Below are 15581 nucleotides of genomic sequence, written 5' to 3'. Positions count from 1 at the left end.
AGTAGCAAGCTCTTCTCAGTATATGTATGGAATCAGGTGTCTCATCCAGGCAAAGACGATTAATTGTTCAAGAGTTCTTAGGCCAATCCTTCTTTGTGTGTTTTATTTATACAGCTTACAGTTCACACTGCAAATAGCAGAGTTTGCAACAACTGCTCTGTAAAAGATGGAAATAAATGAGAGCTACTTTTGCATACTTTATGTGTATCTTTATCCTTCAGCATTGGGAGTCTCCTTCAGTATTCTTTGGAGAATAGGACTTAATATATTTATTAATTTTGGACAATTTGTCAGATGTTATGTTAATGTGCCTTGAGCTTTTACACCCTTTTCAAAAGTTAAGGCAATTACAGTCTGCTATCATGATGAATTACATCCTAGCCTGTTCCTGAGCAGAAGAGATATATAGACTTCAGGCTGAACTATGCTATTGTTTTTGTGTTAACAGGAGATGCATATTAATTCAGAACTTTTCTTTGTTTTAGGCCATCTGGGTTGTAGCTTTTGTGGCTTCTCTTTTCCTGGGACTAGACTACGGTTTGCTTACTGCAGTAGCATTTGCAATGATAACTGTTATTTACAGAACACAAAGGTCAGATTTCTTCTTTATTAACATCAGTGTTTGTTGGACTTCTGTGTGGTTTTGTTTGTTTAAGGGATGCAAATAAGCAGCAGACCTTTCCTCTCCCTTCAACTGCATACAGTATAGAATCTGCTTCATAATGTAGTTCATGCAGGACATGACCCATGGCCCTGATCTAGGGTTCAAATTTTATTTTTCTGAGAACAAAATTTCAGTCATAGATGGGAATTTTGATTTCTTACTTAATTTAATCTTGTTTGTATTGTTTTTAATGCTTGGAATTCAGAACTTCAAACCTGTTTGGTGTTAGATTCAGTAAATGATTACCTTTTCTGTGCACTTTCACAGTCAAACTAAAGAAGCTGTGTCAGATTATCACTAGCTAAATGTTTAAGAATTTTATAAAGAAGTCCTAAATCATCAAAAAAGTATCCATGCCCTTCTAGTTTTTCAGATCACTTCTTGCTCTCAGTACAAAGCTTTTAGTTCACAGTAAAAGTTGTCTTCCAGATCTAGAGCAGAATGATTTCTAGCATGTGTGAATAGGACTTCACCTGTTACACAAGGTCTCTGTGCTCAAGGTGTTGGTTATCTAGATGGAAAATCTGTAGAAGTCTTCATTTCCATCTGCGTTGGAATGAAACCAAATCCTGAGATTTCCACTCTGCATAAATAAGTGTATTCTTCTGCCAGCTGTACGTGGTTTGATCCTTGCAAACTTCACAGTTCTTTGCTGTCGTACTGCCTCTCAGTTGGGAATGTTCATCTTCTCAGGCATGCTTGACCTGGCAGCAGGCTTTTTGGAGCTGCAGCATATTTTGTGCCAGTCTGAGCTGCTGTACTTATAAGATAGTCAATGAAGTTGCACCAGTTCAAACCAAAGAAAACTTACTCTGTAACTCCGCATGCTGTGGCCAATGCTATTTGGAAAATGGCAGCACTACAGTGCTAAGTTTCGGGATTGTTTCTGCATTGACAGAAGCAATTGACATGACTTATCACTAAATAGCCCCTTAATGGCCCCTTGGTTTTGTTTCTTCCACAAACCACCACTGCATTTGAGCACATTTAGATAAAATTGTGGCAGACAGAACGACTATTTAAAATAAGATTCAAAATATTTAAGTACTCACTTTTCCACTTTTTAAGTGATAATAGTGAAATGTTTGCCTCCATTTCCCTCCAGACCTCAATACAGAATCCTTGGTCAGATTCCTGACACAGATATCTACTGTGATGTGGAAGAGTATGAAGAGGTAGGAGTGTATTTTTGTGCGTGGTTTTACGTATTGGAACAAAGATGACTGTGGCAGTTGTCTGATATGCACCTGTGATATCTTTCAGGAAGCAAATAAATGTTAATAGGAAAAGCCATGTTGTTTAGAATGCTACCTTCTTGTCCTGCATATATGTTTGACTAGAGCTGATCAAAAGTAACCTTTACACTAATTATCATTGCGCTGGCCTAATACAGAATGGTAAAATTTGTAGAAATGTAAATGCTGAACTTCCTGTGTACACAATTGCAATCAAGGCCAGCTTCTTTAATTGTGTGACAGTATTAAATGAAACCTATAAGCACCAGGACTGTTCCAGTACTGGAAGGCTGGAACGCCAGGCTGAACAAGCCCGACTTCCTCAACCCTTCTTCACAGGAGAGGTGCTCCAGCTGTTTGATCATCTTCATGACCCTTTCCAACAGCTCCACATCCTTCCTGTACCGTGGGCCCCAGGCACAAGCTTTATTAAACAGCATGTCCCTGCCTTCATCCTATCCCCTGCTCATTAAACAGACTTGATTAATGGCATAATTGTTTGCCATGTGCTTAGCTTCTTATAAATGTGATATTGTTCAACCAAAAGCCTGGCAAAAGCAGTATGTTTTGTAAATACATAGGATCTAGCAATAATGGAGCTAAGCATGCTGCATTTATTCACAAACCACAGCTACAATTTCCTGTATGCTTTGCCATGTTCTCATAGGTGCTGCTTTGAAGGCTACATCCCTCTTTACTCAGGAACCAGTTGATAAAAACCCATATGAAAAGACCATGCAGTAACCTAAAAACATTCTCTCACCAGTAGTTCTGGTGATGGAATGGGGTGGGGTGGGTTGGGAGGGTCCTTAAAGATCATAGAACTACAGAATGGGATGGGTTTAGAATATGATGCAAAGCAAAAGTATATACGGACATGCTTATAGCCATATTCAAAGAAGAAGAGACTTTGTTTTTGTTATACCGAGTCCAATTTGCTTTTGCTACTCCTGTATAAAGATGAGATTGGCAGCATAGGATCTCTGCTGCTGGTCAGGTCGTTTTCATGTAAAATGTCAGAGTGCAGGCTGCTCAGAGATTACTTAATTTAAAGTAAAGGTAAGAAGTGATACTGAGACCTACAAAAAGGCCTGTTTACAACCAAGATTCTTAAAGGCTAAAACTATAGGCTCTTGTTTTGGTAGCTGAGGACACAGGAAAGAAAGAGAAAGAAAGAAGGAAATCATGCCCATATAAAGGGAGGCTAAAAGGAAGCGTTCCTAAATCTGCATGATTTCCTCGTATTAATATCAGCTGCAAATAGAATCATCAGAGAACTGTAAATACTTCATTCCTTTAGATGGCTATATCTTTCTTTGAAACAGAAGAAGTGTCACATGATGTTGATTCTGTGCAGTATGACACCTGAAAGGGAGGCTCTGATCTTCCAGTTGGCTTTGCTCACAGCACTGCTGACTATCCTTGATCATGCCAATAGCCATTCTGAGTTGGCTTTTCGGCTGTGTGTTTACAGGTATCCTCATGTCTTGTACTTATGCAGGCAATATTTAACACATCAATGTTTGTTTTTTTCCTTAGGTTAAAGAATACCCTGGAATAAAAATATTTCAAGCTAATACGTCACTTTATTTTGCCAATAGTGAGTCATACACAAGTGCACTGAAGAAAAAGGTGATTAAAGCAAAATCTTTAATACCCATGTCTTGAAATTTCAAACTTTTTTTTCTGAAACACGTTCATCTTTCAGGGCCTTCAGTGTAGCCCCTAATGCAGTGTTTCTCTGGTGCCCTCCGGTCATCAGTAAAATATGAGAAGGTGATCTGCAGCCAACTGCACATCATTTTAGCAAACAGCAACATGGGGAGGGAATAAACAACATACAGAGTATGCTTCACCTCCTGCCTAACCCAGGTCTGACTGAGTGGAAATGGCAGTAACAGAACTAGCTAAGGACAGAACTGCCTGACTGGTAACAATTACATCCTTACTAATTTCTGAACCATTTTTCTGTAGCTCCCTTGACGAGTCTTACACAAAAGAGGTGGGTGGTACTTCTTCAGAAAGCAAGAGGTATTAGCAATTTGTGTCCACGCACACTTATCTCCCCTTCACTTTCTGCACTCAAATCAGCATTCTGTTGAAATATGGCACCTCTGACCTCAAGAGAGGAATGTTATGCATCTCCTCCTCATCTTAACACAGTGCTTGCGAAGATTATTCCTTCTTCCTTTATACTGTTCTCACCACCACCAAGGAACACTGAATAATGCAGGCTTCTTCAAAATTTATGGCAGTGACGAATTCAGCGCTAATTGATACTGCAGTGTCATCCTAACAAGCTGAATCTTGTCTGATCGTGCTTTCTTTTCATGCCAGACTGGAGTGGACCCTTGTGCCATATTAGCAGCAAGAAAAAAAGCCCAGAAGAAGCATGCCAGGGAGGTAAAGAAGGCCAATAAAGTCAAAAAGAAAGCTGTACTGAAGCTGGTGAATTCTCCGGTAAATATTTACCTCTACTTTATCATGATGCTCTCTGGTGTTACCATTCTTGTTTATACAAGATACTGGGTGTTACTCAGGTAGGAAAGCTTGGAATACAAGCACTGTAAAGTGTTGTGAAGTGTAAAGGACAGACTACTAAGGAATACTGTGGGTCAGAGGATCATGACTGGAATGGATAATCATGTTGAACCTTAGTTACATTCAGGTGCAGCATTAGTGGAGCAGAGCCCTTCACACTGTCATACTGTAACAGCAGTGCTGTGAGCAGAAGATGGAGGATTCTACTTCTGCCCCTCTCTCCTTCACGCTTGGAGTAATCATGTGGAAATAGGATATAATAAAATTAATTCAAATGAGAAGCTGTAATAAATAGATACCACACTGTTGATTCTGGCATCTGGAAGAACGTGTGTGGAGAGGAAGGGGATCTACATTGGATGAGTGCTGGCTATCATTTAATTGTATTTATCTTCTCTCACAGACCAATGATGTGGAAGCGAGCGTAAAACATGAGATAGCAAATGACGGGTTACCTGTAAATGGAAAATTTGCATTTGTGGATGCTGGTGTACAAGATGGGTCTCCTGATGAGCTTGAACACTTTGTGGAGCCCAAAACAAACATCCATTCTTTAATTCTGGATTTCACCCCAGTGAACTTTGTGGATTCAGTTGGAGCAAAAACATTAAAATCAGTAAGTCTGTTTGTTTGTTTGTTTGTTTTTCAAAAACATAGTTAATATGTAAATTAAGTACTTACCAGGAAGCCTGTCCTGGGATGTAAATGTCAGCTGGGATACAAGACCATATCTCATATAATCATGACTTTAATTCTCTAGCTCTGTAAGTTTCAGTTGAATACTAAGGAATGTGGAAAGTGCAGCTCTCATGGTAACAAGCTTACATCTTCCAGAACTGCTATGTGCACAATGATATACCCATGTTTAACTTCAGTTTAACTCTTTTGCAGGTTATAAAAGAATACAAAGAAGTTGGTGTCTGTGTCTGCATTGCCAGCTGTAGTGGTGAGTTGAGCTTTTTGTGTGCCTTTGTAGGAAAGACTATATTTCATCTCTTTTCCTCTGGCCTTGAATTTATTTTCTGCTGCCAGGTGCCTCAGTAGTATCAGTGCTAATTTTGCATTAAAATTGGATTTGGGAAAGAGCAAGCTCCTAGAGTCTTCACTTCACTGGAAGTGAAGCATTGATGTAATGAGTTCTCTGAGGACTAGATCTTGCTCTCATTTTTTCCAGCTGGCAAACTGTGAATGACACACATTGTAGTTTGCACTTGTTCTAAATAATGTAATAAGAAAAACTTGAAGTGTTCCCAATATTTGGAACTGTAGCATCTTCAGCCAATAACAGACCTCTCTGTATAGCTAGAAAGGAGGAATACTTTCTTTTGGAATAGAAGAGTAATGATTCGTCCGGATGTTTTAAATGTTTTAAGTAGTGACAAGTAGCACTCAATAATTCTTGTCAGTGTCTTCCTGACAAGAATTATTTTTTGTTTTCCATCCTTGTACTTTGGTTTGTGCACTGATGCCGTGTTTGTGGGGTTTTTTATTTTGTAGGCCCAGTTATGAATGAGCTGACCAGACTGAATTTTTTTGATAACACTGTAACAAGAGAGTTGGTGTTTCACAGTATTCATGACGCTGTCCTTGCTTGCCGAGTGAAAGACAGGTCTGCTTCACAGACTGCCCTACACCACTGAAGAGTGGCAACTGGCAAAACGGACATTGGATTTATGCTGATAGAGACTTTGAATATTCAATTTGCACAGGTTAAAGAGTATCTAAGGCTGTCTGTATCTACGGGTATAGAGTGGGGCTTACTTTCTGTAGGAAGAGTGGACAAAGAATTGGAAGCCTTCATGCTCCTGAATTTTTTCCTTCAATCAGGGTATTGCCGTTCAGTGACATGACCTTACAATTATGCAAGATGAGAAAAGTTGTTGTATTATGCTACAATCTGATAGACAAGGTGACATTCCTACTCCTGTTGAGAAAATGGGCACTTTAACTCACTTGCAGAAGATAACTGTTCTGCAGTTCCAATGTACTGTACCAGTGTCTTTACAGAATTTTCTTAAACAGCTTTTAAAGCCTGATGTCAACATCTGCATACCACAGATTTTATATAAACTAGTACTCTGCCAGCTGGATCAATGAATTCACACTGGTAACATTAGCTGCTGTTCTTTTTAAATCTTGATGGTACCATTTTGTTTATTTTAGATATCTAACCTGTCTCAAATGTGCTGATCTCTTCATTGCCCACGTGTTTTCACTGTGAGTTTCATATTAGAAAACCATTGTTTAATTATTATGTTATCAATATGGTACTCACACTGCCAAAACCTAGTTATACCTTCTAGAAAATAATATAACACATTTTAAGCAAAAATTATGTTGTCCTCATGTTTGAAGACAAGAGCTGTTTATGCCAGGAATGAGGTCTGATAAAATGGACTTAAGAACTGATGCCCTATATGCAGTCTCTTAAGCTGGAATAGAAGGTTAGACAGTCCGAAGTCTCAGAGGTCCAAAAGAGGAGTACTTTTCCATTGCCTGAGATGTCTTTCTACCTACCAGCACAGCTGCTTCTGCCTCAGCTTTTAAGTTTTGTGAAATAGATTTCAGTAGAAATCAAAAATGCATTTGGCTATTTTTAATGAAAAAGTAGGTTCTTTTTTTTTCTTTTTTCTTTCTTTTGTCTTTACAACCTGGCCACTATAGCACTGTTTAACTTCAGGTTAAAACATAAAATTTGGAAACACTTCAAGCAAAATAATGCCTGTTATTCCCTGAACTATCAGTATGAATCTGATTAGAGGTAGGAGCCTGGAAGTGTTCCTCTGTGAGCTATTTCAGTAGCACATGGGCAGTAGAGGAGGATCAGTGCCATTTTGTTTTGCACCCTCAAAGCAAAGGTCCTGTGCATGCAGCAATTCAGATGATTTCCTCTCTTCTTAGTGCAGAACTTGCTATTTTTTATTTTGGTTCACACTGTTGCAATTATGGTTTGCTTCAGGCAAACCGAGTTTCCCAAGAACCAGGGGCAATAGGAAGATGTTTTCTTTCCTCCAAATCCCCTGCCACCAGGGATAGGAAGCTTTCTGCATCAGAAGATACTGCTTAGCTGGAGTTCAAAGTATGAATGCACGTTAACACAGTGTGTGTTTACTTAAACAACTTTGGGTACATTTTATAATGTTTACTAGTTTAACAAGCCTTTGTATCTGCATACAGTGTATATTTTTCTACTTCAGCTTGTTGCAGCTTCGGTTTTTAACTATGTAGTCTCTTCTGTTCACATCAAAATCCTGTCGAATTCTGAAATAAAGTAATTATCAGGACTTGTCGAAACTCTCCACTTTGTCTCAGCAAGACACTGTATGTGGGACAAGCCAACACTGCAGAACTGATGTCTGTTGTTAAGGAGTGGGCTGGGAAGGGTTACCACTGGTATGCAGCTCCTTCCAGGCATCAAATCCGGCATGGAAACATCAATGCTTCTGAAAAAGAAACCTAACAAAAATCTCTCTCTCTTGCTCATTTTAGCAGCCATGCACAGTCTAAAGTTGGTCTGGGGAAGTAGCTGGTGGTGTTTTTCTTTCCCTTCCTCCTACTTGTGCACATCTTCTGTTCTTTGACTGAGACTTTCAGAAAAGCTATAGAAAAGTTATGCCTACTTATGGTTGTACTTTAGTAATCTGTAGCTTCTGGGCAACAAGTGCTTTTCTCAGGCAAGATACCTTTCCCTACAACTGGTCAGCTGTACTTTGTGACATCAAATGAGCAAACAAGTGCGCACATGTATGTGGGATTAGGTTAAAACAATACAACTGTTTGTACACCAGGCCACACCATGGTGCAATTAATGCTGCTTTGCCTGGGGAACTGCTGAAAAAATGGATCAAAAGCCTTTGCCAAGACCATCCTACATGCCGGCCTGTGCAGCACTAATACTGTGCAACTTGCTCCTGATTATTACCAGCACTGTCAGTAATCCATCCAGCAACATAAAATCTGGAAGCTTTTGTTGAGTCTCACATTCCTGTGCTTTGTTGCTACCAGCTGACCCAGCGCTTCCTACTCCAGCCCATTACCTACTGAAAAGCTCATCTTCCCACTGCTGTTTAGATAGGATTTAACTTTCAGTTACCTTAAACTTGTCAGTGCAACATCAAACAAACACATCCTTTAAACTCAGGAGAGGACTCCGCTCTTTCTCCTCTTCATTACATTTAGATCCTCACTGCTGCAGCCTCACGACAGCAAATAGCACTGCACAACCCAAGTCTCAGTTGATGCTGAGATGCTACTTAATTCTCAGAATATTCCCTTCCCCCTATTCTCTGCAAAAGCACTGATTATACAGGATACCTGATCAGCTCCAAATTCTTTGAACATCCTTCACTCATCCTGCTAAAGTAGAAGATGCATTTAATTTCAAGCACTGTATTGATAATCTGATATTGAATCATTGCTACTTTCTGAGCCACTTTACTTTCTGGCTCAAAATGGCAACATTCTCTTCCTACCACTAAATCTGCACCCCCCTCCAAAATGTTCTTACAAAAATAACCACTGAGATCAGTTTTTGGATCAGACATGGGCAAATACACCAGAATGCCTAAATTTGTTTATTAAGGCACTGATGCTTTGGCCAAAAGTCTAACAAAATCCATTCACTGCATACACTTTCCCTACTGCAAACACTTCTTTTGTAAGAAAGCCTGATATAACTTTTCTCACATTTAAGATGTAACAGTTCCCCATAAGGCTTTACATTCCCATGTTCCTTCATGCTTTTTTTCTATTTTCATGCAACGCTTGAAAAAAGAGAAAATGAAAGGCTGCTTTTCAGTGACCAAGCTGCAAGAACATGGTAGATGAATAAAGATCACCCTTTTAATGCTGTCTGCTACAAAAGTTGTCTAACTGTAAGCTATGAAGGATGAGTACCCAATCAAGGTCACCCTCTGTGTAATGACATATCAAAACTTAGGAAACACTGCACACACTTTAGGAATGCTGTAGTGCCTCTACAGCAAAGATGATAGGTTTGGGGGTATAAACAGTGACTGGGGACCTAGCTCAAGATTGCCTTGTTTCATGTATGTACATGCTTTAAAAAATATATTGCTGTGTTATCAGACTTCGAGATTTCTATAGCAGCAAGACTCCACTAAATGCAAAACACATCCATAAGGAAATCCCACCTGTTGTTCGGAACACTTCATTTATTTCTAGCTTCCAAGAACAAGCCAGGAGTTACCACATACGTACAGATTTTGGTTTCACAGAAATTTAACTGCAGAAACAGGAAAAGCACTCCAAGATATCAGTTGTAGGTCATGTAGCGGGGAGTAGCACTGAATTTTGCATAGGATTTAATGACTTTGTTCACTGCTTCTAAGAAGTCTTTCTCAGTTGCAATTTTTCGGCGTGCTCGGATTGCAAACATGCCTGCTTCTGTGCAGACACTGCGAATCTCAGCTCCTTTCAAAAAAAAAAAGAACAAATAAGTTCAACACTGACCACCAGTGGTGACGAAGCATACACAAAATGGCTAAATGAAAATTCAGCTTACCTGTGCTATTAGGACACAGTCGAGCCAACAGCTCAAATCTTATGTCCCTTTCCACACTCATGGAGCGAGCGTGTATCTTGAATATGTGAGTCCGCCCCTGGAAAAGCACAGAAGGCAGAAGAGTTCAAACAATGAAAGAGGTGACGACTTGACCTGCTCTCAGCACAGCTGTCCTCTTCCCCAGCAAGGACAAATGGAAAATAAAATTCTTACTTGGTACCTGACTACCGTTTCCTACGTCTGGACTAGAATAACTGAGCAATAAAATACTAGTTGTCCATGAAACTTAATTATGAAAATACCTTACAGAGTTCTACTGGGAGGAGTATTTCAAGAAACCTTTAAAAAAGAGATAAATAAAACAAACTCCAGCTTAAGAACTAAATTATAGAACCAGTTAATAGATTACCTATCTATTGAAATAGAAATATACAGCAAACATAACTACAGGTTCTCTGCCAGGGATGAAATCTGGGCAGTGTGAGAAAACTTTCCTTGGCACATACTGAATCCCCCAAATTTCCATGGAGTTTCACATAAGTTAGGAGCGCTGCTTTCGGTAACTCTTGTAAACTGCATCCAGACAGTAATGCCCCAACTGAAGAAACACTCTGATATCAGAAAATATTTGGCAGTGAAAGAAAGCATTCTGACCTCAAGATCAGGCAAGCTAAACTCTATCTTCCTATCCAACCTCCCAGGCCTCATCAGAGCTGGATCCAGAGTATCAGGCCTGTTTGTAGCCATCAACACTTTGATATTGCCTCGTGGGTCAAAACCATCCAACTGGTTGATCAGCTCCAGCATCGTGCGCTGCACTTCATTGTCACCCCCAGCACCATCATCAAAGCGAGCACCTGGACAGAGAGAACACAGAACAGCAGAGAGACCTTCAGAGCAGGCAGATATCAAAGCTGCTGCGTGTGAGAAAGCAGGAGAAGTGTATTTAAATTACATACAAATATTTGTGATGAGTTGAAAGAAGATATGAAGGAATTAATTCAAAACGATACACTTCAAATAAAAAGTGAGTATCTGTAATTATAATAAGCGCCGTGTTTAGTGGGAAATATTAGTGATAGGTGGACAGTTGGACTGGATGATCTTGGAGGTCTTTTCCAACCTTGGTGATCCTATGATTCTATGATTCACCCTTAACATTAAAAGGCCCACTTCCCTGCCTAATAACAGGCCAAACTGCTGAGATTTATAAATGGGTTGGATTCCTGTTTTAACATCTCCCCTCAACCACAGTCTACTTTCTCAGGACTGAAGTACTTCTTTCTTCAGGGGAGAGAAGAGAAAACGTGATTTTTAGGTAGTAGTAAACGTTTGCTAAGTAGTCTAGAACCTGAAGGGGGTTTAAGTTAACAGTACTTCTTCCAAACACAGATTTATTTTTTTTACTAACGTGCTGGTAGTAGTTTTGCTAAATATTTAGAATATTTAGGTATTTACAAGCATAATTCTTGAAATGCAGCAACCAGGATAAAGAATTAAGGCACAAAAGGAAAATCTGCAATTTCTCCCATGAAGTCAGAGCTATGCATACTACAGACATACCTCCAATGGCATCAATTTCATCAAAGAATATAAGACAAGCTTTTTTAGTTCTGGCCATTTCAAAGAGTTCGCGAACCATTCGAGCTCCCTGAAAGCAAAATGAATCAAGACTTTGTTACAGACTCAAAGCATGTTAAAAGGAAAACTTTCACGCCTCCAAACAATTCTAGTTTCCAATGATAAAACTCCTTTATTAGTATAAACCAAACATAAGATATAAATCTTATAGCAATTTATAGATGAGAGACAGATTACTATTCTTGAACTCAGAAAAAGTACAGATGACATCAGGGCCAACTGAAAAATAAGTGGTAGAGCTGGAAACAAAATCCTCATTCCGGAGTCCTCCCAAAACACAGATTACACTCTAAACTGCAAAATTCATTTCATTGGTGACAACATAGTTCATGTTTTGTAACTGACTGCCCAACCTACACCCTCTGCCCCCCTGTATCTTCTGTACGTTCATCCATTAGACTTACTAGGGTGTCTCATCCCCAGGACTACAGGCCTGTGATTCACTCCACATTTCATTAAGAATTGGCTCTTACCTCTCCCACATACTTCTGCACCAGCTCAGATCCAATGACTCTGATGAAGCAGGCATCAGTCCTGTTAGCAACAGCACGGGCACAAAGTGTTTTGCCTGTACCAGGAGGCCCAAACAAAAGCACTCCTTTGGGAGGCTCAATTCCCAGGTTAACAAATCTTTCAGGCTGCAATGGTGAGAAACAGAAGGCATCAGAGATTAATGCAAATTCAGAAAATCATCAGTGAAGAACAAAACGAACCAGGCTAGACTGGATTTCATTTGTCAGAACTAGACCTCTTTTCCCTTGACTTTTTACACACTCTTTTCTTGCTTTTTCAAATGCTAAAAGATGATCAGCATAGCTTTAAAACAATTAAAATTCCAATCTGAAGGTTACTTACATGAAGAAGAGGGGTTTCAACCACCTCTCTGAGCTTTTCAATCTGCTCTTTACAACCACCAACATCACTGTAAGTGACATCTGGTTTTTCTTCCACCTGCACAACAAAAAGATAAGCGAGCAGTTAACACCTGGATGCAGTATATCTCTGTAGGCTTTCAACTGCCACGAATAAAACTGTAAGTAATCAGAATTAGTAGAGAGAACAAAGCAAAGTAAAATCAGCAAAGGCAGTTCTTACTTGCATCATGGTGACTGTGGGATCAATCTTTGGAGGCAAGGGGATGTGGATTTGATACTTGTTTCTGTCCACTCTGGTGAGAAAGCGTAAAGAACATTTATTTTAAAACCAGTTAATAAAACTGTCATGAAGAAATAACTGCAAATTAGAAGAAGCTGAATTCTTAAACCATTCTTTTCTCTGGCAACAAGATAACCCAGCCCTTAAAGCTAACAGAATGGCTAGAGACTGGAATTTCCTCTGCAGATGATCTTAATATTTCAAAATATATTAATTCCAAAATATTTTAAAAACTAAATATCAAAATATCCCAGAGAACAAGTTGGCAAAATATTGATTCTCAAGATAACTGGCTTCATCTCTTCAGCAAACATTTCCTGCAGCTGCTCTGTGTGTATCTGCCAAGACAGCCAAGGTGGAAGCATGCTGCTCAGGCTACCTGAAAGTGGGGACTATTGAGGCCCACACTGAAAGGTTTCAGTCTCATGCACTGAACTGACTTTCACCAGAATGACATCAAACTCAAAATATCCTAAATAGAGCATGCAGATTAGCAACTGTCTTCCAACAGAAAGACCTTACTGGTATTTCAGCCCCTGTGACAATACCAAATGACAGTTGCTGAGCTGTCAAACTAATGGATCAGATGAGAAGCTTGAGTCTTCAGTAAAACTGTAACACAAAGGATTTTGCTTACCCAACTCTCATGCCTTCTTCTATGTCAGTAGGTGCCACCTGGTCACTGAGATCCACCACAAATTTGGCAAACTGCTTGACGTTGATAATGTACTTGGGATCCTCAGAGTCTGCATTGATTATCTTCGTACATCTAACACACAACATACAATTAACATCATCAGGAAAAGAATTAACTGCCTATTTGTGTAAACATCGGGATAGAGATGGTGGATATATGCTCCCAACACATTAAAAGAGCTACAGAACTTGTGATTCTAATATTATAGCATCATACAACAATAACAGAAGCACAAGTATGAAATAGATCTGTAGGGAAATGGTTTAGTCAGGGCTTGAACTGGTAACTGAGCACCTGGTGAAGGGGTGTGGCTGGCCTAGGGAGCAAGGCAAATTGTTTGCACTTGTGCTCCCCACATGACCAGAAGGGGTGGAGCCACCCTGGGTTCAGATTCGGGCTAGGCACTGAAGGCAGAGCATCTCTTAGACCTAGGCTGCTTCCTGAGAAGGAGTGCTGTACAGCCAGAGAGCCCCTTCACCATCTGGATGAGTTTAACTTTTCTTTCTGTATGTGACTGTTGGCCTACCTGCCAATACCTTGCCTGGTACTGCCAAGAACCTGTCAGAAGCAACGCTGCTTCTTTGTAAGCAAAACATCATATATCACATTTTATACACATTTTGTATGCTTTTTGATACAATGATAAAAAAATACTTTCAATTTGCACAAAATATGACTCTTCTTCAAAAAGAAAAACAGTATGTGAATTATAAATTGCTTCTCTAACACTATGCAGTTCCACTGTAAGGTCAAAAAAAGAATCCACCCACCTGGCAACCTGTAAAGGCTGCTCACTTTGGAGAGTTTGCTTATCTGCAGCCAGATCCCAAAGAGCAGGAGGAGCCAGGCCAGTGTCGGATTCCTTAATTCCTGCGTACAACACAAACAAGGTGAGAAGGAAGAAGCAACTGGTATGTCTTCAAACATCAATAACTTTACACACAGGCCAGCAGGAAACTTCCTGAGATCTCTAATTAAATGCAAATGCACAACATTAATGAACTTCAAGATTCCTAAAAGATACAAGACTGTGCCAGCTGAATATGCAAATGCCAGGCTATCCACGCCACTAAGCTATCTGTTCTACTATGCTTCTCTTCATTGGGCAAGGAGTGGCACCACTACTTACTGATAATTTGTTGTCTTTCTGCAGTACACAGAAGTTCACTCATGATTCAAATGTAGTTTGACACAAGCCGTAAGTTAGCTAGTGACAGAGAAAGGGATTTGTTCCGCACTACTGTAATGAACAGGCTTACAACTTTAAATGCAAATTTGTTAAACTACAAAACTACAGATGTATATGTGCAGCTTAGCTCTGCCCAATCAAAAGCAAGACCATCACCTACAAAATAAAAATTGCCTGTTACAAAAATAAAGAAATGCAGCCTTTGGCAAAAACTAAAAATCATCAATGAAGAAGTGGTTTGAAATCAGCTTCTTCAAATACTCATTTTCGTGGCTCTTCTACTGAATGCCATGTTAAGAAAGAAAGATACCAGTGAGCTCATTGATTTTCTTAAGCAGTTGTTGAATATCATCTTCTACTTGCTTGATCTGCCTGGAGTATGTGCTCTGGCCCTGGAAAAGAAACATCACATTGATTTTTGCAAATCAATAATTTCATGTTTAAGAAAAAGTGCCAATAACTGCTGAGCATCAAGATATTCAATGGATGGGTTTGGTATAACAAAAACTACTGATCACAACCAAAGACAACACTATGAAGCTCATATAAACACATTTCTGTTAATTACGAGCAGTGTGCAAGTGGAAGTTTTTTCACATCTTTACTCACAGATTTGTTTTTCCTTTGGAATTTGTTTGGTTTTATGTTTTTTTAACCATTCTTAAGTTTCAAAACAAGTCTTAGTAAAGATTAGGTCCAGGAGGAGTTCTGCAAACAGCACAGAAATGAAAAATCCTATTTGCATGAGTGCTTTTATTTCCTCTCCAAACTCTCTACCATCTCCAAATCCAGCAGAATATTCATGGTGCAAATCAGAAGCCATATTCTCATCTGTGATAAAATATTTTACTGCAGTGCCCTGCCAAACACAGGCAGACCTGGATTTGCTTTACAAGGTCCCCCTTGTATCAATTTAGAAAAAAAAAAAAAAAAAA

General features: G+C 39.4%; 2 protein-coding genes across 2 annotated transcripts in view; one reads left to right on the top strand and one right to left on the bottom strand.

The window, feature by feature from the left end:
* The window catches only part of SLC26A5 (solute carrier family 26 member 5), a 31964-nt gene extending 24227 nt beyond the window's left edge, over window positions 1-7737 (top strand). Inside the window, exons 13-19 of the mRNA XM_003201893.4 lie at window positions 486-592; window positions 1770-1839; window positions 3439-3531; window positions 4237-4359; window positions 4844-5056; window positions 5332-5386; window positions 5938-7737. Of these exons, the coding sequence (XP_003201941.2) occupies window positions 486-592; window positions 1770-1839; window positions 3439-3531; window positions 4237-4359; window positions 4844-5056; window positions 5332-5386; window positions 5938-6080 (804 nt within the window). The 3' untranslated portion in view covers window positions 6081-7737. The remainder of the gene's footprint in view (window positions 1-485; window positions 593-1769; window positions 1840-3438; window positions 3532-4236; window positions 4360-4843; window positions 5057-5331; window positions 5387-5937) is intronic.
* A 1857-nt stretch (window positions 7738-9594) lies between these two features.
* PSMC2 (proteasome 26S subunit, ATPase 2) lies at window positions 9595-15241 on the bottom strand. Its single transcript, XM_010724586.3, has 10 exons — window positions 14957-15241; window positions 14228-14327; window positions 13398-13529; window positions 12701-12773; window positions 12461-12556; window positions 12079-12243; window positions 11528-11615; window positions 10619-10821; window positions 9965-10061; window positions 9595-9873 (listed from the first exon to the last, which is right to left on the bottom strand). The coding sequence occupies exons 1-10, from the start codon at window positions 15051-15053 to the stop codon at window positions 9716-9718; spliced, it is 1209 nt and encodes a 402-aa protein (XP_010722888.3). The 5' UTR covers window positions 15054-15241; the 3' UTR covers window positions 9595-9715.
* Window positions 15242-15581: the final 340 nt, after the last annotated feature.

The sequence above is a fragment of the Meleagris gallopavo genome, chromosome 1 (genome assembly GCF_000146605.3).
Source record: "Meleagris gallopavo isolate NT-WF06-2002-E0010 breed Aviagen turkey brand Nicholas breeding stock chromosome 1, Turkey_5.1, whole genome shotgun sequence".
Classification (NCBI taxonomy): Eukaryota; Metazoa; Chordata; class Aves; order Galliformes; family Phasianidae; genus Meleagris; species Meleagris gallopavo.
The sequence above is the reverse complement of the archived record's forward strand: the minus strand, read 5'-3'. Positions and strand labels throughout refer to the sequence as shown.